Consider the following 26,827-nt stretch of genomic DNA (forward strand, 5'->3'; position numbering starts at 1 on the left):
TACGAAAAACGGATCTAGATTTGTGTTTTTTCTTAATGTTACAGGCAAATTAAGAAAAAGGGATCAAGTCTCCCCAGTCTCCCATATAGCCTAATCTGCTGGGATCCGCGAAGCTCTTGAAATCTCAAATATCATTTAGAGACATTACAGGTATGTTCCAGGTCAGCCAAACTACGTTTGAGCTCAGGACTTCAGGTCTACACTCGTAACAACAGCCATGTCTGCTATACTGAGTAACGTTGCATATTTATACGTGGTTACTAGACAAATCTGAAGTCTACTTCTTCATTATTAATCTTTGGGTCATTCAGGTTCGTCCAAACTGTTCCATTATGAAGTCCTTTAAATCTACAAGAAAAGCTTTATGTGTTTTCGCCATAAACAATAATATTGCATAAGCTGCTGAGATCCGTGAAGCTCTTGAAATCTCAAATGTCATTTAGATACTATGGGAATGTTCGAGGTCAGCTAAATGTTGGAGGTGATGCTAATGCTCACCATATCATCTGGGGCAGCTCAGACATTAACTTGAGAGGCTCCAGTTTGATGGAGTACTTAAGTAGTACAGATCTTGGATTACTTAACATAGGCAACCGCCCAACCTTCATGGTATCTGGTAGAGAGGAAGTGTTAGACATAACGCTTTGCTCTAGTAGAATCAGTCACGAGCTGACCAATTGGCATGTGTCAAATGAAGAATCTTTATCTGACCATCGCTACATCTTTTTTGAACATTTAAATTTTACTTCGCAAACATTGCGTTTCAGGAATCCCCGGTCAACAAACTGGGATCTTTTTACTGATTTGGTTGCGGCCAAATTTCATGGATACTCACCATCCATTGACACTCCAAGTGATTTAGATGATGCCGTTGATACTACAACGACCTTCATCATGGAAGCTTTTGAAGAAGCATGTCCTCTACGGTCTGTGAAGATCACAAGAGGAACCCCTTGGTGGAACTCTGATCAAGCGAAACTCAGGAAACAATGTAGAAAGAGTTGGAACAGACGACATTCGGCTGGTTCGGAGGCTTTCAGGTCGGCTCGCAAGGCCTACAGGAAAGCTCTCCGGTCTGCTGAACGATCCGGCTGGATAAACCTTTGTACAAATGTTTCCAGTTTGAGTGAAGTCAGTCGGTTAAATAAAATCCTTGCGAAATCTAAGGATTTCCGAAGGTACGAACTTCGTTTGCCAAATGGCGATCTGACTTCCTCTGATGAGGAAGTTCTGGAATGCTTATTCAGCACACACTTCCCTGGATGAGTGGATATTACATCTTCAGATGAACCTGATGTCTTTTCTTGTAGTTACGATTCCCTGGCTTCGGTTCGGAGTATTGTAACTATAGAATCGATTGAGTGGGCACTTAATAGCTTTGCTCCTTTCAAGTCTCCTGGGGCAGATGGCATTCTCTTCAACTCCCACGGCAGCGCTCGAAGTTCTCTTCGACGTTGCTCCACTACACATTCATCTCAAACAAGAAGCACTTTCTTGCACTTACCGTCTACGGGTACTCGGTCTACTAGAGGAAACTCCTGTGAACCGCACATCAACACACACCTCGTTGTTTCCACTTTTGGTAATTGGGATAAAATTGTCCTTGCTCCAAGTGATCTTACAATTGCTTGTAATTTTCCATATAGGACATTTTCCACGAAATTCCCTTCCCGGGAAGAGTGGACATCTGGATATCGGGAAAGAAGTATTTTAGACGGCATCGTATGTTACACTGATGGCTCCCTTCTCGTAGGTCGAGCAGGTGCTGGTGTTTATTCTCGTGAGCTAATGCTGTATCTGTCTTACTCACTTGGTAGACACTGTACCGTTTTTCAGGCCGAAATCTTTGCTCTTCTGTGCGGAGTGCAATCAGCACTTCAGCAGCACGTAATGGGCAAAGTAATATATTTATGTTCAGATGGCCAGGCTGCTATTAAAGCACTTGCTTCGGCCAGCTCTAGGTCATAGTTAGTTATCGCTTGTCGAACTCAAATCGAGGATCAGAATCCTGCAAACGCTGTTCACCTTGTATGGGTACCTGACCATTCTTTCATTACTAGAAATGAATTGGCTGATGAGTTATCTCGCACTGGATCATCACATGACTTCATTGGCCCTGAGCCAGCTATTCCGCTATCCAAGTGTTGGGTAAAGCTTCAGCACCTAGGCTGCCATTCAACACACACAATACTGGAATAGTTTATGAGTTATGTCGTCAAACAAAAGTGTATTGTACTGAGCCATCTCTGGGGGTGGCAAAGAGTCTAACAAATCTGTCCAAGCAGAATTGCAGCATATGTCCCCCTGTCCAAATGGTCCAAGACACTAACTGTCCAGTTCTTGCACAACTGCGTTTTCGAGTACTCGGTAACAATTATTATTTAAAACTGACTTCAGAAACCTGAATTTGGGGATATTCAATAGTTTATGACCCGCTGTGGTAAGGAGCTGTAGGCTCTCTTTACGCTTTATGCGTTCTCACAGTACCCTTTTCACGACGCTGCGTGAACCCGTTGTGGTACGCTTATGCGTGTATGACGATTCAACTGCCTTACCTGTCCTTTTCCCTGTCCCATCCTTTTCCCTTTTCCCAATCATTCTTTTCTTCCTCAGGTAAATGATGAATAGGTTCCTGTTCATGGAGATGGTACAAATTTTATCAAATGACGGAAAACATGCCTCTAGAGCCGACCTACTGATACCTGACGTCGCTGTCATCCACACTGCTACACTCGACCATATGCCATTCTCATATTTATTTGCATAACAGTAAGGACGTGGCCGGCACCGTTATCAAGTTGTATATTGAGGTTAGTTGAGCCATATGCTGGTTCTTTGTAGCAACTACAAACTGTATAAGGCTTTCCAAGAAACATTAAAATGTAGCAGATGTCGTGCAATGTCTCTCTGTTTATTATTAATAGAACTAGACTTTACAGAGACTATTCTTTACAATCTCCTTTTTCTAAAGCAATAATGTGTGTCAACCTCTAGCGTTTCTTACTGTCTTTGCTCCTGCCTTCCACCAGATGGCGAGTGCTCACACACCGCATTAGAAAATACGCCCGTTCACATGGATTTCCAGCTGATGGTGAATGAAAACGATGCAATTATTGTTAATTCTATAAATGGAAAAGAGTAATCATCATCACTTACTCATATCTTGCAAACAATCATCGATGGTCTCCCCGTTCTTAACCCATCCCAGGGCGATGGCTTGCTCCTTGTTTACCTTGTCGTCCTCGGTGACGATTCCACCTTTCTGCAGGAAACACCGGATGAAGCACTGAAATGGAAATTCGATATTAATAAAAGGCTTCACTTCTGGGAAACCCCAAGCGCCAACGCCACACGGCTAACCATCGGAGTTTTATCGGTTTCATCCGGAAAGCTTCCGGTGTCGTTCAGTTCGTTTAGATAATCCATCGATATTGCGAACGTTTTATTGCACTCGACGTAGATGTCCTCGACGCTGTAATCCTTCATGCTCCGCGCGGGGGCCGCTGATGGATCGGCTAACAGGGCATCCCTCTGGTCGGCATCGTCGTTGTTGGTCATACTGCAGCCCGTAGATGAGCCCAGGAGGGCCATCAATCCGATTAGAAAAAGCAGAGATAACTTTGTGAGAGGCTTCATTGTGGGGTGCCTTTGTGGGATTCCTTTTCACCTGGGATATGGGATCAAGTATAACTCTGGTACATCTGAACAACTGAATCTAACCTACGATTTTGTTATAAATTTATAGAGCTCCGTTCCGGTGTCGTCAGTAGCTGCTCCACGTTGTGTACAGTTTTCCGAGGAAGCAAATTGATTCGTGAGCATCGCAATGCACAATCACGGGAATTGCTCCAATTTATCGATCATAAAGCGGGTGACACTGCATTGGTTGATAGGAAGTAGATTGTATAGCCCCAACATGTGGCATGTATGGGTTTGCTGCAACATGTGCTTATTCTGGGAAAAATTGTTTGATGGATCGCGTGGAAAAAATAAAAGCCATCAATCAAGGCGCTTTCATGATGGAGCGATGTCGCTTAACCCGTCGTCGGTCCACGTGGTGACAAACGATGATGTGGCTTCTGGAAAAATATTTATGAAGTCTGTGACTAAGTGGCGGTTGATTGATATGAGCTACATGACAACAATGAAGATAAATTTCAAATGTTTGCGTTGGTGATCACAGATTGCAATATATATATATATATATGATACAGATATTCTCATATGTTTACTTAGGCTCAGGTGGTGATATGACAAAGGCACACTCCGAATTTTCAAGAAAACAAATCTGAAGAACCAAGTTTCGGTTTGCGCTGAAAAGTTGATCTATTAATTACTCGCTGGCAATGATGAATCCATCAACTTTTCAACGCAAACCGAAAATGACCTTCAATAAAACTTGTAATACACTAGGTATCGCTACTATATCTACAATAACATAGACCCACTCATCTCCACACACCTGGCCAAGTCCTTACAAGCATTTTATAATTCTTATCGTCAACTTAAAGAGCGTCCAAAATTGAAACAGCTTCCAATAGATGGTAGAATGGTGAAAATAGCGAATAAATAAAGATTATAATCCAATAATATAGTGTACACATAATTAATCGGAAAGATCTCACCAAGTTTCATATCGGCGAACGCGTTACCAGACTATAGAAAAAATCCTCGATTTGATTTATCGCTAACATTGATTTTGTTCACTTTTTGATTCCGGAATTTGATGTGCTTCCGGCGGGAAACCTGGAACTCATTCCATGACACTACCGATTGTCCCAAATATGATCTCAGACTGCTTTCTTGTCTGTTCATCAGGTTACCCAAAAAGCCTCGAATTTATGTGTTTAATGCATGGGTTGATATTTTACCAATCCCGGTGGGACACTCGAAACCCGTTTCGGATCACTACCGGTGGTTTTCTAATGTGATCTGAGGCTTTTTTCTTGCTAACCCTGCAATAAATTATTGAAAAAGCCGCGGTTTTATGTGTCGCATGCATGATTTTGCTTTACTTCTCTGTTTAATTACTTCTGGCGGAGCCTCCGCAACCGATTCTGGAACACTACCCGAGCAGAGGGGAATATCAAATTAATAACTACGAAATCACAAAACCTGTTTTTATATCTTGTTTTGTTATTATTGAATTATCAAGGCATTACGTTTCCATAACATGTTTTGTTGGACAATCTTATTTTGTTATGACCAAGCAATTGGTATGCAGCCCTTAAATAACATTTCAATATTACATTCTGTTGTGGAACAAGTTTGGTTATTATTGTATTATTGAGAGTGCACAAATACTTTATGGTATTGCTATCTAAACTAAAACAAATTTTGAAACAAAACCTACGTCATTCTACAACGTTATTTACAGCATTTGAGGAAAAGCAACTGCATATTCACTCATCAATTTGTCTTCCTCTTCCATTTATCATTACATCCAAACTGAGACAAAGTGCATACCCCATATCACTAACTAGTATTTCGTGGGAAAAAGTTTGCATAATGCACCAGAAAAACTGTTTAACGATTTTTTGAAAAGTGCGCAAAGTTAGGCCCTAGGTGCGCAAAGTATGGTACGCTTACGGTATCACATTTGATAAGAGGTGTGGTATATTACGTGACATGGAGGTGCTGTAATGTGTACAAAACAAAGTCCCTGCTGGGCGGCGCGAGGTTTTGCTAAATTTCTGAAATTGACTGAGTTGTAGCTGAAAAGTACCCAAAATACCAGCCACTGCCCAAGTGGCGCAGTACCCTGCATACATCTAAACGAGAACATAGCAGAAGAAGAACGATGGTGTTTTGAAAAATCCTATCCCTATTACACAGGAGAAGATTTTAAAATGCCTCTATAAAATCTAAAACAAAATCTAATTAAAAACGGTTTCATGTACGGTGTAAGACTTTGGACGGACTACATATTGAACGTATAAATTTAAATTTAACATTTTTTTCTTGGTAAGGTACTTAATTTGCACCAATCATCAATTGGGTTTTTAAATTAAGAATAATATATTGATTTTTTGATTTTATTCGAAAGAGCACCTTTTTATAAGCCAGTATGATTTTTTTCTGATTTTTAAAACTTTATTTTGATACCTAAATTCAATTACAAAAAGATTTTTTGAAATCACCTTTTGACAGCTGGGCAACTGCTTGACAGCTCCGCCCAGTACGAAATGCGACGAGGGGTGATTCGACAAATCGCTCCCATACAAACTTTAAATCGATTTTTAAATAGGTTCCCGGGTACCAAAGTTCATGAAAATTTGGATTTCGGCTCAGTTTGGCATGTAGATTGTGAATATGGAATTATCTCAACACCACTAAAGAAGCCAATTGCAGCTGGTTTATGGAAAATTCCACGTGTATGGCAATTCAGTAACAAATTTTGAAAACGACGTATAATCAATGCTACACGATTGATTATACGTCGTTTTCAAAATTTGTTACTGAATTCAGGTTTTTTCTTAACTCACGATGACCAGATCGGTTCAGTCGGATTTGTTTTTGATGGAAAAAATAAATCTGGATCAAATGAGATCAATATTGTCAAAATCGGAGGAAATTTATCGCAGATATAACCATTACATAGTTTACCTGCTTTATTTTATTGTCTGCTGTTTCATATTATGAAGTAAAAAATAAAGGCATTGCAATATCTAGAAATTTCATCAGACTCTTCCGTATTTTTTATTTTATTCATTGCTATAATTTGAGTTTTGGGTTAATATAGCATCATAGCTATTGATATGTTTATCTTTGTATTAATTTCTTCTTTCAATATCCCAGTCCCGTTACGGTGCCAAATTCCTATCACTTTTCTACGATTCCCAATTCTTATAGGTTAAGTATAATTTTAGCTTCAAAAAGTGATACATCTGCAAATGAGTTTTTTTTTATCTCAAAATTGAGTAAACTTAGTTGAATTTATATGTCATTTTAACAGTACTGCTATTCTAACCTCTAATTATAACGTCAAAAAGTACCGAACAGACTATGTATTACGAAGTAATGAATGTTAGTGAGAGTGGAGATAGCAAATATGGTACCTACTAAATAATTCTAATCAATAAAAATGTCAACTATACAGACAATTCTGCTCAATTGGTGTTTGCATTTGTCTATTATAACTTTTTCTTTTCGATCTATTATTATTCGATCATATATTGTTTGACATTATGTCATAAATATCTTTTTTCATTACTGTTTGGGAGTGAGCCCACCTGTTCTGGCTACATCACTGGATTAGATTAACATCTCACCACAATATTTCTCCTCTCCCATGAAGAGATATAAATGACGTCATTATAAGCGTAGTAGAACTTTAGGCCTTTAATTATCTTCAGTAGGCTCTAGCTCTTAGGAAGAACGGTTGTAGCAGAGCCAAAACGGATTGAATATGGATTGTATCGTTATGTGTTAGCTGTAGATAACTGTTTGTAGATAGTGTAATATATGTGAATTTGACTAAGAATAAATTTGTAGTAATACGGACAAATATACTCCTTTACTGTTGGACTAAGTGTTGTGTAATAACGTGATGCAAAACGGAGAAGAATTTTGACCCCAAAACGGGTGGATACTCAAACTACCTGGATCTACAACCCCATTCGCGGCAGTGTTCCATTCAATCCCCATTCGATGTTGGTAAGGGTCCGGTAACCCAACATAATGGTCCTTCGAGCCGGATAGCACTCTAAAAACCCGGACAAAGGAACACTGTCAGCGTTGAGGATATGTGGCTTGGCGCCAAAGGAACAATGGCATCGGTCGGAGCTCACAAATAGCAGCCATCAAAAATCTTTATCTAATCATCACTACGATGGCTACAATCTCCATTGGAAACAAGGCCACTCAAGATGGCCTAATCGGAAGCAGTTTTGGAATTTCATTGGATCCCTTCCCCACGGGCACTACACTCAAACCAATTACTAACCTGTCAAGTCTACACTACCTTGGAATCGGTACGGCATCTGGAGTTCATTGGACATCATCATCAACCTCGGCCGAGTGCCTGGTTGCCCAGGTAAATACACATTGTATATGTCCAGCCGAACGCTCCATGTAGATACTGACACTCTTTCTCACCACTTTCATCAATGGAACATCTGAGCAACTCAAGATATGCAACGATGCCGCACAATGGGCCAAACCAGCCACTTCATACGACCAAATTCATCGCAACGGTATCAGCTGTTTGCAGTATTCTTCACCTGGAGTACCGCAGGAACCACTATATACACGGATGCACATCTAATGGAACAGCTGATAATTATTGGAAGCTCAAACAAACAATGCACCAAAACAAACTACGGCAGCTCCGAAGTACAACCTGGTCTCGATCAAGCTGATGGATTAATTGGCGTCGCACACAAACTTGGGATATTAACGATCACATGTAACTTCAGCGGTGAGATGTGAGCTACTCGTGTTGTCATCTGAATGTGATGGGCTTACATCTGTTTGCACTGTCGATCGTACTTGGAGCTCACTACCCAAGGGTGACGTCACCGCTTTCATTTCACGGTCATGGATGGATAGATAGATGGATGTATCGAAAGCTTCAACACAGCCAAGTGGCTGCACCTACTTGGTCAGGTAAGCAGCTTACGTATATGTCTAGCCAAGCTAGGCATGAACACTTTCGATACTCACACCAATATTACATTCTCGGAATCGTCATCTTTGCCGTCGTCACTCATTCCCGAGATCGAGCTACACGGAAATCTACCAAGCTATGGAAAACGAGTCCAACATACACGCTCGAAACCCTACCTGACGACGCTACACCGATACGAGCTTACGTTTGGTTGTCTTCGGTACGATCACTCGAAAACTATCACACGGCATGGACTCTTGTATCTGGTGGAAGATACACAACCAATCGGCATCAGCACAACCAAACAGTGCATAAGTGTTCACAATTTGGATGCACAATCCACAGCAAGTATTGTTAACACGTCACGAACACACAGGGGACCGTCAAATCAACAAGTCTAACGGGCACTAGGGTGTTCGTATCACTGGTTCCGGGACGAGGAGTGTCCAATTACCCCACCACGGCCCACGTATACACAGGGTGTGCATTCCGTAGCTAACGGTGCTATGGAGTCCATCAACGGTTCACGAAAACACGCCTCACACGTTTCACTTTCCAAGGCAGTGGATCCCACGGAGTGTTCAATTCTCATTCTCAAAAGGCTACAGGCAGACAGGTGGTCTGTCTTACGGTTCACGGATTCTTCCGTTCATGGAGGTTGCGTACACACAGGGTGTGCGTAGCGCATTTCGCTGGAATGAGAAGTGCACTTTACCAAACTCGACGATCACCAAGATGGCATCACGGGCATGTCATCAGATCGACTCAAATCATAAGCACAACGGGTGCATGATGGTTTCCCAAGGCTAGGACACACAGGGTGTCCGTCATCCATTCGAGCACAACGGGTGCTCGGATTCATATCCAATGTTGGGACCCAACAGGTGTTTCCATCTACATACACCAATGATTGGGCACATGGGTGTTCAAAACCAATTTTGCGGTTCGAGTACAACGGGTGCTCGGACATTCTTCCAATGTTAGGACACAACAGGGTGATTCCTGATTATCTCTAGGATTGAGCACAAGGGTGTTCACGGTCAAATCCAAGGATTGAACACAAGGGTGTTCAAAAACCACTTCAGGATAGAGCACGAGGCGAGTGTTCTAAACCAACTCCTACATTGAGCACAAGGGTGTTCACGGAAAATCACCAAATTAAGACACAAAGGGCTTCCAATAACACTCCGAGGATAAATGGAACTTCAAACATTTTATCACCTGTGGTATTTTCAACACGGTTTACTTCTCCGGCACGGACACAACACACCAACTGGTTGCGTTAAATTGCAATCGTTCTGCGCGACGCGAACCAACCCCAAACGACGAACGAAAGGAACTAACCAACGGAGGCGAAAATTTTATTGCAACACATGCATGAGTAGAATCTTTGCGGATAAAAGCCGTCGCACCACGATCACCTTCAAACCATATCCAAGGCAAATATTATACACCCAAAAGATTCACCACCGATGTGATCTGTTTTCAAGTTTTGCATCGGACCCAACACTATCAACAGGACGTGGATAGGGTATCGGGATGCTTCGTTGGCATAGTCCCCACGTTCGGCCTATCTCAGCGTATACCACAAACTCAAACAAAAACGCATAACTGGATATCGGAAAAGCTATGCGCCAAACAACTGTAACATTTCGTTTAAATTTTAGCACTTTGGAGTGTTGAAATTGAATGAAAATGTCACTTTGTTTATGTTTTGTAGACGCCATGATTCTTCGGCTTAGTGGGTAGTCTATACACATGATCATTATTGGCATGATTCTGGAACATTTCGAATCGACTTTTCAATAACTGAACATTTGATGCGACGGTCAAAGACGCTATTTTGAACTTGTATATTTGTTTTCAACGAATAGTAACTATTTTACAAATTGAATGTGGGCCGAATATTGAGGACATTTTTTTCACTATGTACCCAAATCTTGGCCCATCAGTAAAGTGACGTCAACAACACCGATAAAGTGATGTCAACAACATTGCTTGCGTAAGAACCAGAAAGAACGAAAAGGAAGAAAGATTTTGTGTGCGGTAACTGTAAAAATATAACACAATAATAGGGTTGCGTTGTTTTCCTTACTAAATTAAGAAAAAACTTTAGTTCAAGTAATATATTAATAGTTTTTTGAAAATTTGGCTCTGAAAATGAAAATTAAAAGTAAGATTGGTGAACAAACAAAGATAATACTTCAGCAGAAATATTGAAAAAATGAGATAATAAGTGGTTCTAGTGCATGGAAAGCAATAGGCCAACGTTGTATCCACTAATGGGCCAATTTTTGTACCATAGACCAACGTTGCATACCATCGCATCGAATCTTTCCAACTTAATTTAGTAAATTCTTGAATATTTACGTGAGTTTACTTCCAATTGGTGAAACAAGCATTGCCTAGAGTGTGTAATATGGTCAACATATTATTTCTAGTGCTATTAATTCATGAGTTTTGGTCAAAATTGTCAAGGCGGCTTACAAATTAGGCCAAGGAATGGTACATATACCCTAGGTAGATGTGATTCGATCATGGTCACATGAATACGATTGGCTCTCTGCGTCTTTCGTTAAGGCATCTCTCTTTCTCATATGGCTCGAGTCACATGGTACCATACATCGGTTGGGCACTCATCCACGACGGAACAGCGAACTTTGGATCATTTCGGATGCAACCATGACGTATGATGTGACCAACGTCATCGACGTCGTCGATCCAATTGAAAACAGGACGTTGCTGCGAATAGTGTGATCACAACCACTGCATTTGTTGCGTCAGAACCCACAGGAAAGGTAGTTATAGCTAGACATTGCACAATAATTTTCTATGCTTGTATGACGTAGATGTTTCTGGCAGTTTCAAGGTAGTTCTCACGAGGTGAGTGAGGTCTTAGGAACATGTCTAGTTAGGAACTGTAGGAGAGTTGTAGGCCACCATCTAGGATCAATTGGGTATGTTCAGAAATTAGGAATTTCAGGGTGGGTGAGTATGTTTGGGAGTGAGCCCACCTGTTCTGGCTACATCACTGGATTAGATTAACATCTCACCACAATATTTCTCCTCTCCCATGAAGAGATATAAATGACGTCATTATAAGCGTAGTAGAACTTTAGGCCTTTAATTATCTTCAGTAGGCTCTAGCTCTTAGGAAGAACGGTTGTAGCAGAGCCAAAACGGATTGAATATGGATTGTATCGTTATGTGTTAGCTGTAGATAACTGTTTGTAGATAGTGTAATATATGTGAATTTGACTAAGAATAAATTTGTAGTAATACGGACAAATATACTCCTTTACTGTTGGACTAAGTGTTGTGTAATAACGTGATGCAAAACGGAGAAGAATTTTGACCCCAAAACGGGTGGATACTCAAACTACCTGGATCTACAACCCCATTCGCGGCAGTGTTCCATTCAATCCCCATTCGATGTTGGTAAGGGTCCGGTAACCCAACAATTACTAAAAATAATCCTAAACAGAGTAAAACTAAACAGCATCTGCAGAAGTAATCATATCGGCATATGATATAATTACCTTTTACCTTCGCTCACGTAGGTACGTGTATAATCGCCGTTCTCACAACGCGAACAAAACAAAAAATAAAATAAAAATCATCTCCGTCCGGAAAGAATCTTTGTCGCCGCCAAAATACACCCCATGACGAAGCACAATCATAAATAGTCGACTACCTAGAACGTTTTCATCGTTCTCTTTACTCCTTGGAAATAGCCGACGACGGGCCATGCCACCACTGTTATTAGTGTTTCAGTGCGCATGTCTGCGCACCGCGATAGCGCTGTTGGTAAGAGAGAGAGAGGTTCATTGTTTGATCTTGCATTCAAATCTCTGTCTATTTTTGTCCTGCGACTGGCAAACATGAAAAGGGGGAATGGGGAAACTGGCAATACGTAGAACCAGTAAAGCTTCTATCGTCCCTCACTGCAAGTGCTGTGATAGCCTCATTGGTAAAGGCGACTGAAAATTTACGATAGCAGCATTGGAGGTTCAAATCTCGTCCATGTTTGTAAGTTTTATAATGAAATCGAGTTTTTTTATGTGACCTATTATTTTCTAAAAATAGAATAACACACTTAAAATCATTACCCAAAAATGAGTAAAAAAAGTTAGTTTTTACCCTAATTTTGCTTTCGGAATGTTATCAATAACTCTTTAATATCAAAATTTGTTATTGAAATATTTCCCAAATTCACTGTTATTAAGTTGTTATTGCCACTAACAAAACATGTTATTAAATTGATTTTTCAGGAACAAATTTTTGTTATGTGACTTGTTATTTTGCCGCTTATGACAGACAAGTTTATAACTCAATATGTTATGTTAATAACATGAAAATTACTAATTCCATTATGCAGTTATTTTGCCAAAATAACGCATTTTGTTATGCTGTTGTTATTCTCTTCTGCTCGGGTATTATGTACTAGTCTTAGATGTGGCGTGTGACTATTTTCTTGCTGACCGTTCATCAGATTAGGATTGGTTTCCTTGTACATTTTACCACTTTTGGCGGGTCGCTCGTTACCAGTTCTGGAACACTACCGGTTCTGCCAAACATGGCCTGGAACTTTTTCCTGGCCAACTGTTCATTGAGCTATTGAAAAAGCCTCGATTTGATGTATCGCATGCTTAGACTCGGACTTTTATATTTGACCTTTCACGATGGGACACCCAAAATCGGTTCACGAAATCGACCTGTTATCCCAAATATGGTCTGAGACTATTTTCTTGCTAACCGTTCATCAGGTAACCTAATAAATCATTTCTTACATCGCAAGTACAGTAGACGTTCGGTCGGTGCAAACGGTTTAACTGCAATGCATTTTAACTGCAAGTCCGGTAAGTGCAACAAATTTGCAGTTAGCGCACCGCCAAACGTCAAAATGGTACGCCAAATGAGCAGTTGGTTCGCGTTCACGGTTATTTTATGTCGATTGACAACCTGTTCACATCTGTCAGTTATTGCAGTTATCGAATTTCGTTCGCTAAGTGAAACGTAAACATGCTGCAGTTAGCGAACGTCTACTGTATTGGTTTTCTTGGACATTTGATCATTTCCGCCGGGACACTCGGAATTGATTCCGTAACACATTGATATGGTCTGAACCAATTTCTTGCCAACTGTTCATCGTGTTACCAGATTAAATCCCTAATGTGGTCTTAGCCTACTTCCTTGATTACCGATCATCAAGTAATTAAAAAATCCGTGGTTTGATGTGTCGCATTCATGGGTTTAGTTCACTTCTACATGTGGTCACTTCCGGAGGGGCACAAGGAACCAGTTCCGGAACACTACCTGTTCAGATATGGTCTGAGTTCTGCTTTCTGTTCTGAGTTCTGTTTTCTTGCCAACCGTTAATTGGGTTATCAAAAAAGCCGCTCTTTGATGTGTCGCATGCATGAGTTTGGTTCACTATTCTATTTAGCCACTTCCGGCGGGACATCCGGAACCGGTTCCAGAACACTATCGGTTCAGATATGGTCTGAAACTATTTTCTTGCTATCCGTTCATCAGGTTATTAAAAAAGTCGCGATTTGATGTGTCGCATGCATGGCTTTGGTTCGCTTTTATATTTGGCTACTTCCGGCGGGTCACCCAGAATTGGTTCCGGAATACTACCAACAGACCTCAATGTGGTCTGAGCCTACTTTCTTAATAACCGGTCTTCAGGTTATTGGAAAAGCTGTGATTTGATGTGTCGGATGCATGGGCTTGGTTCACTATTATATATAGCCACTTCCGGCGGGACACCCGGACCCGGTTCCGGCGGGACACTACCGGTTCAGATATGGTCTGAGACTATTTTCTTGCCAACCCTTAATTAGGTTTTCAAAAAAGCCGCGCTTCGATGTGTCGCATGCATGGGTTTGGTTAACTATTATATTTTGGCCACTTCCGGCGGGACATCCGGAACCAGTTCAGGAACGCTACCGGTTCAGATATGGTCTTAGACTATTTTCTTGCTAACCGTTTATCAAGTTATCGAAAATGCCGCAGTTTGATGTGTCGTATGTATGGGTTTGGTGCATTTTCATGTCTGGCCCCTTCCAGGGGTACCAGTCCGGAACACCTAAATGGTCATAACTCCGGAACGGCTGGACCGATTCATACCATTTTCAATAGGAAACAATGGAACCAGATTCCGCGTCGAATGAACCATCGGTCATTAAAATTTGGTTTACTGCCAAAAAGTGATGTGAGTTTTTTGTTCACACACATACACGCATACACACATACACACAGACATCATCTCAATTCGTCGAGCTGAGTCGAAACGTTGAAGAGCAAGTGGCTAGGGAGAAAATAGTCAGCCATCTGTCGGCGGGCATTGTAAAACTATGCTTTGTTAATGTGCAAATCGTTCATTTCAATTCACTTCCAAAAAAACGAAACCAACTTTTAATTATTCTCCTTCTTCAATTTATTTACATTAACCCAATCATGTCTGTTCTTTTCAACACATTCGGTTCCCTTGGTTTCCTTTGTCAGCTTTTGCAGCTTCCAGCAACATCCAGGACGATCGATTATTGTTCCCCGCTTAGTTACGGCTGTTGCCGCGGTTCACGCTGTTCGAGATTCGGTTGGAGATACGGTTGGGCAGGTTGGGCATGGTGGCACTCTCGGCACTTGGGGCACCTTCGGCTGGCATTTCCGGAGTGGCTGGCATCTCTGGGGTGGCTGGCATTTCGGCGCCTCCTGGCATTTCCGGAGTGGCCGGCATTTCCGGGGTGGCTGGCATCTCCGGGATGGATGGCAGCTGTGGTGCGGCTTGGGCGGCTGAAATTATGGGTAAAATATTATATGTTGTTTTGAGATGACTTTGCTTAGAATTGTTTTACCGATGGCGGCCAGCACAATGGTAAGAGCTACGAGCTTGAACATTTTGAGTGGGGATTGGTTCTAGGCTGAACTGAACTGTAAGCAAATGACTTTGAGTGACTGATGTTGATAGAACAGGTTGACGGTGTTTTTATACCTTGCGTCAAAGCATAAGAAAATGCATTGTTTTCACTCATGGTCTTATGCTTGCAGCTAAATGGAAGAAAATTTACAATTGTTCCCGGCAGCTACTGATAAAGATGCAATATTGCAGTTCTAATACTGGTTGATGTTCAGTGGTTTCGTTATCAATCGGTAATTACTTTCGCGACATGTCTAGACAAATATGTGCTTGATAACATAACTGAAAAGGCTGCAATAGTGAAGGCTATTGCAGTGATCAAACCTTGATGTGTTGCAATGCAAGTGGACAATATCAGTTGACACAGTTTGTAGTTTCCCCAGACGGAATGTATACATAGATCATATTTAACTTTAACCGAATTTGATATGCACAAGTATATCATGAATTTTCTCAAATCTTTGCTGTACTAACAAACATTTTGGCACATCATTTGCTCATTCAATTTACTCTAGCTTCGTCAAATCTTAACAGATTTTCATTTTCTTGGCACGTTTGGATCGTGATTTTTCTCTACTTTTAATGATCCAATTACGATTTGGATTGACCAAATGTCTCCGGAGTGGACCTGAGCTAGACCCTAGCGCGCAATCTATCAAATTTAATGAATTATCAAGGTTTCCTTGACCGATTGAACCCTTCCCAGACAACCAATTTACACGTTTAACGAAGTTTACGATCGTGTTGTGCGTGAAACTAACCGTAAAAGTTTCATCCCATAAAATGCGGCGAATATGTTCTATGCGTGCAAAAGTGGAGGCGATATGCGTGCATTGACGGAACAAGAATATCGCTATATGAGTTGAAGCGATATCATCTGCGATTAACGACGTGTACTATATTGCGATGTTATGAATCGTATTATGCGACTTGTTTCCAAAAAAAACAAAAAAGGACAACTCACGCCTCTCCCAGTGTCAAACTTATCACTTTTGGATTAACAACTGATACCTTACACTTAACACCACATCATTCTTATGAAATAAGCTGATTAATTGTGATGACACTCTAACTCATCTCAATGTTTTCCTAAATCAAACTGACTTACCTGTGTTGTCCGAATATGGGTCAGTTCGGCAAGCAACTCGAAGCTGAACATAAAGTTCGGTATTTTTTCTACTACGGCCGAGTCAAAAATTGAATCACCACTGATTTATTGACGGCCACTGATTGATTTTATGATGATAAATCGTTCACTACCGAATGATTTTTCCCTTTCGCAACGAATTCACACGACAATCACAAGCAGAGAGCAAATTTTTCCTTGTTATCACATTTCACATCGCATCATGTACGCATAACAGGTTCTCGCTAATATGAGTTTGAATGTATACGTAAACAAATTCGCTAATGCATTTGTACGAGTTAATTGACATACTAAATAATGCAAGTAGAGACGCCATAATAAGATGAAATCGCAATATACAATTTCGAATGTTTTTTGCGAGTTTGCTGGTGTAATTATGCGATAATGATTCGTTCATCGCTTAAAATCATCAAAATACCGTGTGTTGCGGTGAATTTCACACTTTGGTTGCACATAGGGTTGACAGTTATGTGATTGTGAGGTATATTAGTGTTAATATGATGAAATCTATGCATTTTTATGCGAGTTCTGGTTGTCTGGGTTGAAAAATGTTCCATACGGATCCAAATGTCGGGAGAAATAATAATCTATTTTTTTCGATTCCCTCATAAGATTGCAAAGCCTATATTGTGAAACAAAATTATCTCAGTCGTATTCAAACCAAAAAAAAAAAAATCAAAGGAAAATTTAAAAGAAAATGGTGGAATGATTGTTGATCGCAAACTTAACTACTTCTCCTTTTTTTCCTGGTATAACGTTCCCACTGCTGGACACTGTTTCTATGCTTAATGTTCTATGAAAACTTCCACATTTATTAACTGGGTGTCCGGCCATCATCTGGCCGAATGAGTCGTTTGGCCGAATGCCGTTTGACCGAATTATGATCGAAGGATCCAGAGAAAGTTTTTAACATTCTAACTAAACTAACTAACTAACTAACCTTAAGGGTGTCCACGATGAAATTGACACGCAGAAAATATTGTATAATTTTGATTGCGTTTGCCAAAATAGCTATTTTTTTACCATGAATAGTATATTATGTGTAGCTAATACCATACAATTTTCATTAAAATAGGTTGAGTATTGGCGCAGATATTGTCGATATCATAAAATGAGATTTTAGAAAATTTGGGCACCCATTTCAAAAAATTGCTCAGGCTATAACTTTTTTGTTATCCCATCAAAACGTATGAAAATTTCACTCCATATTTACCCGATATTTTTTAATTTTCTAGTAAAAATCCAACGTTCAAATCGCTTCAAGGTAAATTTTAGATACTTTTTGACCATTTTTAGTGCCACGTGCACTATTTTGACTGTAAAACTGGTAACACTGTCCCGGTTTTTTTTTATAAAACTTTGACAGTGTACTTCTACATGCATACTTTACGTACATAAAAATTTTCATTAAAATCGGTTCAGAATGTTTGGCGCCAGAGTTGAAACGGCAATTCCCTTGTTTCAACGATATCTCCGCCAATACTCAACCGATTTTAATGAAAATTTTATGGTATTAGCTACACATAATATACTATTCATGGTCAATAATTAGCTATTTTGGCGAACGCAATCAAAAGTTATACAATATTTTCTGTGTGCCAATTTCATCGTTTACAGCCTTTACCAATATGATGATCAGAAATATTTCCTTCTTTTAATCATAGGCTATTCTTTCTAGTTTTAACTTTCAGAGATTAGTTGGCGTTGAAACTGCCAATATTTTATCAAAGATTTTTCCTTCTTCGAATCATAGGCTGTTCTTTCGAGTTATACTGAGGCGAAGGACAGTGGCATGGTCACTAAAGTTGATTATTCATTATTCGGTCAAACGGAATTCGGCCAAAAGGCATTCGGCCAAATGACCCGGAACCTATTAACTGAGTGCTTCCTCTGCCAATGACCATTTTGCATGTGTTATCCGTGTGGCAGGTATGAATATACCCTATGCCTATTGAAGTCAAGGAAATTTCTTTTACGAAAACTTGCTGGACTTGATGGTGGCACGGTGGCACCCCTCACGAAGGTCCTTCTGAGATTCCATCCGGGATACCTTTTCCGGTTTTCCCCAAAGACATCTATCTCCAGAAGTTTCAACTGTGATTCCCAGGGAATTCATTATGAGATTCTTCCGGGGGTTTATTTTGGCAGCCTATTTATTGCACCCATAAACAACTAGAAACGCTCCATAGAAAATCAAAAAGAGCTCCATACAGAATGAACATATGTTCCATGAAAATATGCAATGTTACCCATACATATTTGAAATCTTTCCATACTTCATAGAGAATGTACCGGTAAAACATAAAATTTTTCCATTAAAAATGCAATTTTGTACCAATAAATAGTACTAAAATTCTCCATAATAAAACGCAAATGCTCCATAAAAAATGAAATTGTACCCATATTTTCTGAATATTGCTCCATAGAAAAATGAAATTGCACCATAAAAATTGAAATTGCACAATAGAAAATAGACGAATGCTCCATACGTACTATCAAACTGCACCATATCAAATATGAATTGTTCCATGAAAAATTGAAAATTCTCCATAGATAGCATATTGTCAAAATTTAAATTCGACAGTACTGATTGGACTACTTCAGTGGCAGATGTTTGAAGTTATGGAGAATTTTTTTTTTTTGAGCAAACCATATTTTATATGGTGCAGTTTGATAATACTTGTGGAGTATTTATCAATTCTCTATGATGCAATTTCAATTTTTTATGGCGCAATTTCATTTTTCTATGGAGCAATATTCAATTGACTATCGGTACAATTTTTATTTTTATTGTGCATTAGTATTTTATTATGGAGTATTTGAGTATTAGTTATTGGTACAAAATTGCACTTTTAATGAGAAAATTTTATGTTTTACCGGTACATTTTCTATAAAGTATGGAACATTTACAAATAATTATGGGTAACATTACACATTTTCATGGAAAGTATGTTCATTCTTTATGGAACGCTTTTTAACTTTCTATGGAGCATTTGCAATTTGTTATGGTCGCAATAACCCTTTGCCGTTTATTTTGGATTTCTTCAGAAATTTACTGATTTCTCCAGGGGATTCTTCTGAGATTTCTTAGGATGTTCTGTCTGAGATTCCTTCAAAAGCTCTTGCCAGGATTTCTCCTGGAAGTATTTCTGCCATTCTTCTCGAGTTTTTTTTTATGGATTCCTCTAGAAATCAAGCCCGATATTCCTGCAGAATTACTCCTTCTGGGATTATCTCAGCATTTTCTTCCGAGCTTCTTCTAGGAACTCTTTCCATGGGGTCTCCAAAAAGTTTATTCTACGTTCCCTTAAGGATTTCCTTCTGTGATTCCTTAGAAAGCTTTATCTAAGATTATTTTTGGGGTTCCTTCAGAAGTTTCTACTGGGATTTCTTAAAAGGTTCAATCTGAGATTCCTCTAGGAACTCCTTCCCGGATTCCTTCTGAGATGCCTGCTGTAATTCAAAAAATTTCCTCCAGGATTTCTCAAAGAGTTCAGGGAATCCTCCAGGAATTCCAACCGAGATTCTCATAAGAACATCTTTTGGAACGTCTTTACATTTTTTTTTGGCTGGAAAAATGGAGTCCCGATGGGTAATGGTGGAAGAAAACCAGGAAGAAATTGCTGGGGAACTTTCTCCAGGAAATCATCTAGAAACTTTATGAGGAATTCCATAAATATAAACTGGTGAAGGGGTTCCCCAAATTTCTCTTATAAACTCCTGGATGGTATACAGAAGTTCCTAGAGGAATCCCGTAAAGAGTTCCCAAAAGGAATCCCGGAAGAAGGTCCCGGAGGACTCCACGAAGGAGTTCCTAAAGAATGTCCTGAAACAATTCCTGACAGAAGCCCAAAAGGAGTTCCCGGAGGAATCTTGGAAGAAGTTTCCGAAATAATCGTGGAAGTAGTTCCTGGAGGAATCTCATGTGATTCTTGGTGGAATACCGGAAGGAGTTCCTGGTGAAATAACCATAGGAGTCCCAGAAGGAATTTTTGAAATAATCGCAGAAGTAGTCATGGAATGAGCTCCTGGAGGAATCCCAGTAGAAGTTTGTGAAGAATTCCTGGAAGAATCTCAAAATTAATTCCTGATGAAATACTGCGGGAGGAATCTTGCATAAAATTCCCGAAAGGAATCTCTGGCGGAATTTTGGAAGGAGTTTTTGGAAGAATTCTCGGGTGAAATTATTGGAATTTTCAGGAATATTCTCCTGGAATACCTTCTTAAAGCCTTTCTGAAAATATTCCAAGAAACAATTTGGAGAACCTCAACAATTTGGCAAATCCCGGAAGTAATCCCTTAGAGTCCAAGAAGAAATCTCAAAAGAAATCCTGGAAGAAGTTCCTGGAGGAATCTTAAATAGAGATCCCCATAAAGTATCATAGATAGAGCTCCCTAAGGAATTACAGAAGAAAATCCTTGAGGGAACCTAGAATAATTTTGTGGTGAAACCACGGAAAAAAATCCTGGAGTAATAAAAAAGACACTGACACTGCCTTCAGCGAGATGCTGTACAGACTGAACGAAATTTAACGCTATACAACGGACACGACACATATTACGAGAAAGAAACATTTCTTGAGAAAAGCTTCATCACTCGCAGCGGGAATCGAACCCTCACCCCATGGCATGGAACGGTAATAGGCTTGGTGACGCCAACCGTACGGGCACGAGGCTCTACAAGTCATAAAGGGATTCCTTGAGGAATCTTGTAATTTATTTCTGGAGACATTTCGGAAGGAATTTTGTAAGAATCTAGGAGTTCTTGAAGTAATCTCAGTATTAGCCGATTCCTTACGAATTCCCAAATAAATTAGGTTAGAAATTAGGAATTAGAACTCGTAATACCTTAAAAGGGTATAATAAATACCGAAACGTCGGATATAGAGCGATATACATGGTGTTAGGTTCCTGAGTGCAAACTTTTTAAAGGGTGATAGAGGACCATAAATGGTGAAAAAAATTGTTCTACGCATATGGTCAAATCTCAACCGTTACGTAGTTATTGAACTCCCCATGTTTTTGATTCTCATTGCCTTAACTGGCTATATCTTTAAAATGGTCAAACTTATCGCATTTTTTTTACCCTTATTCGAAGATTATTGAATTTTCTATCAAATGGCATCTTTAAACCCATTGGTTTAGTTAAATAACCAAGTTTTCTAGAGAAAATAGCTTAAAAGTTGTGTGTTTTAATTTGTTTTTGTCAATTATCTTTGAAAAATGCGTAATAATTTAAAGTTCTTTATTTGGCAATTTATGTGGCCCCTATTCCACTCTACAATTCGTTCTTTCACATCATACTTCTATCTCTTTTCGTTTTCTTGCAATTTCGATTTAAACGTCGCATTTCAGATCATAAATTTGCAATCGTCATGGTATGCACTTTTTTGCGCACTGTGCCGCACATTTAAATCAAAATAGCAAGAAAACGATAAGAGTTAGAAGTTTGGTGTCAAAGAACGAATTGTAGAGTGGAACAGGGGCCACAACTTGCCAAAGAAAGAATTTTAATTTATTACGCATGTTTCAAAGATAATTGACATAAACAAATTAAAACACGCTATTTTTAGCTATTTTGCTCTAGAAAACTTAGTCAATTAACTAAACCAATCGGTTCAAACATGCCATTTGATAGAAAATTCAATAATCTTTCGAATAGGGGTTTAAAAACTGCGATAAGTTTGACCATTTTAAAATTATAGCCAGTTGAAGCAATAAGAGTCAAAAACATGGTGAGTCTAATAACTATGTAACGGTTGAGATTTGACCATATGCGTAGAACAATTTTTTTCACCATTTATGGTCCTCTATCACTCTTTAAAAAGTTTGCACTCATGAACCTAACACCCTGTATAATCATTTGATTGCGTTTGGAGACCGTGAAGCCGAAAAATGGCAGACAATTAAACGTTCCATAATAAATACAAAATTTCCCATAAATAATTCGAAAAGTCCCAGTGAAGAAACAGGGGTGTAAGCAGTAATAAATAACAAAAGTTCCATAAACAAATAAAAAAATGCATAAATAAATCAATAGTTTCCATAAATAATTGATTTTTGAGCAATTAAAAACGTCAAAAATGCAATGAATAAATCAACTGTTGCAATAAAAAAAAGCCATTTTTCACACCAAATAGCTTCGAATTTTCCATAAATAAATCTGGTTTTTCCATAATAAATTAGAAAATTCACAATAAAAAAATATCGAAAAAGCAATCAAAAATTCAAAAAATGCAATGAAAAATGACGAAATTACCCATGAAAAACAAATTCAGGAAAGTATGAGACAGTGAAATGCTGAATCGCACTTATATGATTGAAACGACTGAAAAGCTTGCGAAACTATGATTGCAATTTACCGAGCAATTGCTTGCTGTCCGAACTCGCTATCGCTCGTCGGACCTAAAAAAGGGATAACATCTATGTTTGCATTATACCGGGCAAATTCTTGGATCTATGGTTTGCCTAGAACTGAATCGATGCAGTTGCGGTGAATCGGATATCGGAAACTTCGGCGGCCTCCTGCCGCCTCAGTTCCTCAATCCTCTATGCGGCTTCGCCGCATGGTCTGCATAATTTTTTGGCTCAAAATGCATTTACGTTTATTGGTCGTTTTTTGACATTTATTGATTATTTATTTTTTTGTTTATTGCACTTTTTGAATTGTTTATTGCTTTTTCGATATTTTTTTATTGTGAATTTTCTAATTTATTATGGAAAAATCAAATTTATTTATGGAAAATTCGAAGTTTTTTGGTGGGAAAATTGGCTTTTTTATTGCAACAGTTGAATTATTCATTGCATTTTCGACGTTTTTAATTGCTCAAAAATCAATTATTTATGGAAACTTTTGATTTATTTATGCATTTTTTTATTTGTTTGTGGAACTTTTGTTATTTATTACTGCTTACACCCCTGTTTCTTCACTGGGACTTTTCGAATTATTTATGCGGAATGATCATTTTCTTATGAGTCGTTTATATTTTAGCCCCGAAAAATGTCCCCAGTTAGGCGCTGTCCATAAACTACGTAGACTCAATTTAAGCAATCTCAGACCCCCCCCCTCCCCCCTCGTAGACTTTTGTCCATACAAATTTTTTGAAATTTGTATGGACCATAGACTTTGGCCAGACCCCCCCGTCCCCCTATCCGAGTCTACGTATCAGGTATCAGAAGGCCGGCTCCAGAGGCACGTTATCCTCCATTTGGGACATTTGTGCCAAGAACCCAAGAGGGAACTTGTGAAGGAATCCAATGTAAACTTCAGGAGAATCTCATCAAGAAACTCCTGGGAATTCCTAAAGACACTCCTGGAGGAGCCCTGGAACAAATGTGTGGAGAAACCACGATGGATTTCCGGAATTCGCTTTCTGACATTGTGCAAAATTGACAGCGTTATATGTAGTATTTTTTGGATTCTACTACCTTTTGCTAGTATCACATCATATTTATTGTTATAGTTATAAAAATGAATAAGTGGACTAAAAGTACACTATTCTGTTGATTAGCTGAGCTTACGATGTTGCCGTGCTCTAAAATTTTCTGATGATTTATTAAGCAATCAATAAGAAACTGCTTTGGAAATACACCAGAGAAGTTTTCCAAAAAAGGCTATGTTTTGTGTATCACAAATTCTGTCCAATGATTTCACCTGGAATTTTCCTCAATGTACCATAAGATCAAACAAAATTCAACCTTTTTCGAACAAGTTCCACTGGGGCCCGTGGAGCAGTTGGCCACTCTTTTTTTGCTTCATAAGAGGCCATCCATAAATCACGTTGTCTTTTTTGAGATATTAAGCAACTGCCATGGAGCACTCAATTTTTTTGAATGACTAGAAAATCATGTAGGTGGGGATGAGGGGTGAAGGTGTCCGAAACATCCAGAAAAAGAAGACGTGGCTAGAATTTGTTTTAATTATTGGGAAACCTCAACGCAAGGTTCTACATGTATGTATTGTAACTTTCCAGAACATGTTAAGCAGTTTGTTTGGAATTAAAAACTTCTCGAAAGCTTGAAGAAGCCAATGAATTTACCAAGTCAAGCTTACCTGCTTTGACTTGATTATATGAAATTGATTATGTTGCATTATTCAGTGAGCAATTCATTCGATTACGTTGTAGAGTTCTTGAAAAATTTAATTTGATTAATTGTTTTCATTCCAACATTCTTGCCCTTCGGTGGTGTGTTGATATAAAATTTCAATTTCTAAACAATTCCACGGCCCGGGCCTTATCCTTCTGATTTGCATAGAAATTGATTTTTCATTGCATCGTAGCACTATAAAAGCATGCACTATTCCGAATCGTTTATACATTCACATCGCTTTCTCTTCCAGAACGCCAACAACGTACCAAAATGTTCTTCAAGCTCGCTTTTGTCGCCCTGGTGGCCGTCGTCGGTAAGTGTAGTACAAACTCTTTTCTCTTCGCATCAGCTGCTCTAAAGCAGCCGTTTCCGTTTCCCTTCTTCTTTAAATAAACAGCCATCCAAGCTGCACCGCAATTGCCCGAAGGCGTACCCGCTATGCCAGCGGTGCCCGAGATGCCAGCCACGCCGGAAATGCCTGGAGCACCGGAAATGCCAGCCACTCCGGAAATGCCCGCCGGTGCCCCCGGAACAGAGAACGCCAACCTGCCGAACCGCATCTCCAACCGAGTGTCGAACCGTGTCAACAGCAACTAGAGCCCGGGGAAGAAGGAAGAATACGCTCCAAGGCGGGGTGCTCCAGTGAACGGTTCTCAGTCCTAGTCGAAAGGGTGGTTTAATACCTATCATGAAATAAACAATCGATTTTGAATGCATTGGAGCGTTTGTTTTGTTTTGTAGGAGATTTATCTGTACGAAGTATTTGTTGAACAGGTACATCATGGTTCTGTACAGTGGCATAGCCAGAAATTTGCTCTGGGAGGGGTTTTCGATGTTCAATAATAATTTTTTTATTTGACACTGACATTTCGTATATATATATATATATATATATATATATGTGTATACACTGAATATGAGCCGTAGGTTTAAAATAGCGGCGCAGCCGAAAAATTTTTTATACTGGAAATTTGTTCCAGAAATTTTGCCCATGGGGGGGGTTTTTAACCCTAACATTCAAGCATTTTGTACAGTCATGACCAATTTTCATCTGCATGACTGATGGTTCTTTTCCACTGCAGTCCAAAGTACAGTTAGTATAATGATGAAATTTCGTGAGCAGTTATGATATACATTCACACTCTTTTTTGCAAAATTTCATCAATTTTAATGAACTGGTTGGAAAGCTATCACTGCTGATGTGGGTGGGTATATTTTCCGTTTTTTTCACATGCTACATATGCCTATTCATAACTATCGAATACCTCTGCTAATTTTTATGAAAATTTTTGAAATTTTGCCGATGCAGTAGATGTATATTGAAAGGTTTGTGCTCAAAGTTTCAGCCACTTCCTTTGCCAATTTCAAAAGTTACAGCGCTGACATGCTAAACCAGGTGCTGTACAACATTCATTTGCGCATGTTTTACTGTAACATTACCACAACAAAAAGTATCGCACCGATCTTCATCAAATTTTGCTCAAATAATAAACATACACCAAAGAGTTTCCATTGAAAGTTTTGTCCAATTTTATCGATCCATTGCAGAGTTACAGCCGTGTTTCTATGTCCGGATTATTGCGGATACATACCTTATGAATGCCTTCGGAGATTTCTTTCTTCAAGAATTCTTCCATTGATTCCTTTGCAATATTCTTTGGTTCCATTAGAGTTTACTTCAAAGTTTCCTAGAGATTGCCCCAGAAATTAATATGGATTTTTTTCTATAACCTTCTATGCATTCCATTTGATGGTGTTTTTCCTTGGGTTTCTTTGGAAAATCTCCCAGGAATATTTTTCGGAAAGACGTTCTTTTGAAAGTTTTTTAGGACATCTTCTATGCATCGCTTCAGAATTATCCTCAAACATTTCCATCGAAAATAATTCTGGATTTAAAACATACCTTTAGAAAAGTTTCCATGGATTTTCTTTAAAAAAATATCCATACGACAATGATTTTGGGAAATCATCCACGGATTCTTAGAAAAATGCTTTTATCGATTCTTTAAGAAAACCAAGGGTTCCTCCAGAAACTTCTCCAAGGATTTCTTCGAAAAAA

General features: G+C 39.2%; 3 protein-coding genes across 3 annotated transcripts; 1 reads left to right on the forward strand and 2 right to left on the reverse strand.

Annotated features, from left to right (window-relative positions):
- Positions 1-2,890: 2,890 nt before the first annotated feature.
- LOC109433350 (general odorant-binding protein 84a) lies at positions 2,891-3,720 on the reverse strand. Its single transcript, XM_019709777.3, has 3 exons — positions 3,361-3,720; positions 3,157-3,286; positions 2,891-3,085 (listed from the first exon to the last, which is right to left on the reverse strand). The coding sequence occupies exons 1-3, from the start codon at positions 3,634-3,636 to the stop codon at positions 2,991-2,993; spliced, it is 501 nt and encodes a 166-aa protein (XP_019565322.3). The 5' UTR covers positions 3,637-3,720; the 3' UTR covers positions 2,891-2,990.
- An 11,305-nt stretch (positions 3,721-15,025) lies between these two features.
- On the reverse strand, positions 15,026-15,691 carry LOC115268975 (transposable element Hobo transposase). Its single transcript, XM_029877253.2, has 2 exons — positions 15,469-15,691; positions 15,026-15,406 (listed from the first exon to the last, which is right to left on the reverse strand). Exons 1-2 carry the CDS (start codon positions 15,509-15,511, stop codon positions 15,168-15,170), a joined length of 282 nt encoding a protein of 93 aa, XP_029733113.2. The 5' UTR covers positions 15,512-15,691; the 3' UTR covers positions 15,026-15,167.
- A 9,291-nt stretch (positions 15,692-24,982) lies between these two features.
- Positions 24,983-25,484, forward strand: LOC109399307 (uncharacterized). The gene is made up of 2 exons (XM_019671742.3): positions 24,983-25,081; positions 25,166-25,484. The coding sequence occupies exons 1-2, from the start codon at positions 25,039-25,041 to the stop codon at positions 25,363-25,365; spliced, it is 243 nt and encodes an 80-aa protein (XP_019527287.1). The 5' UTR covers positions 24,983-25,038; the 3' UTR covers positions 25,366-25,484.
- Positions 25,485-26,827: the final 1,343 nt, after the last annotated feature.

The sequence above is a fragment of the Aedes albopictus genome, chromosome 3 (assembly GCF_035046485.1).
Source record: "Aedes albopictus strain Foshan chromosome 3, AalbF5, whole genome shotgun sequence".
NCBI lineage: Eukaryota > Metazoa > Arthropoda > Insecta > Diptera > Culicidae > Aedes > Aedes albopictus.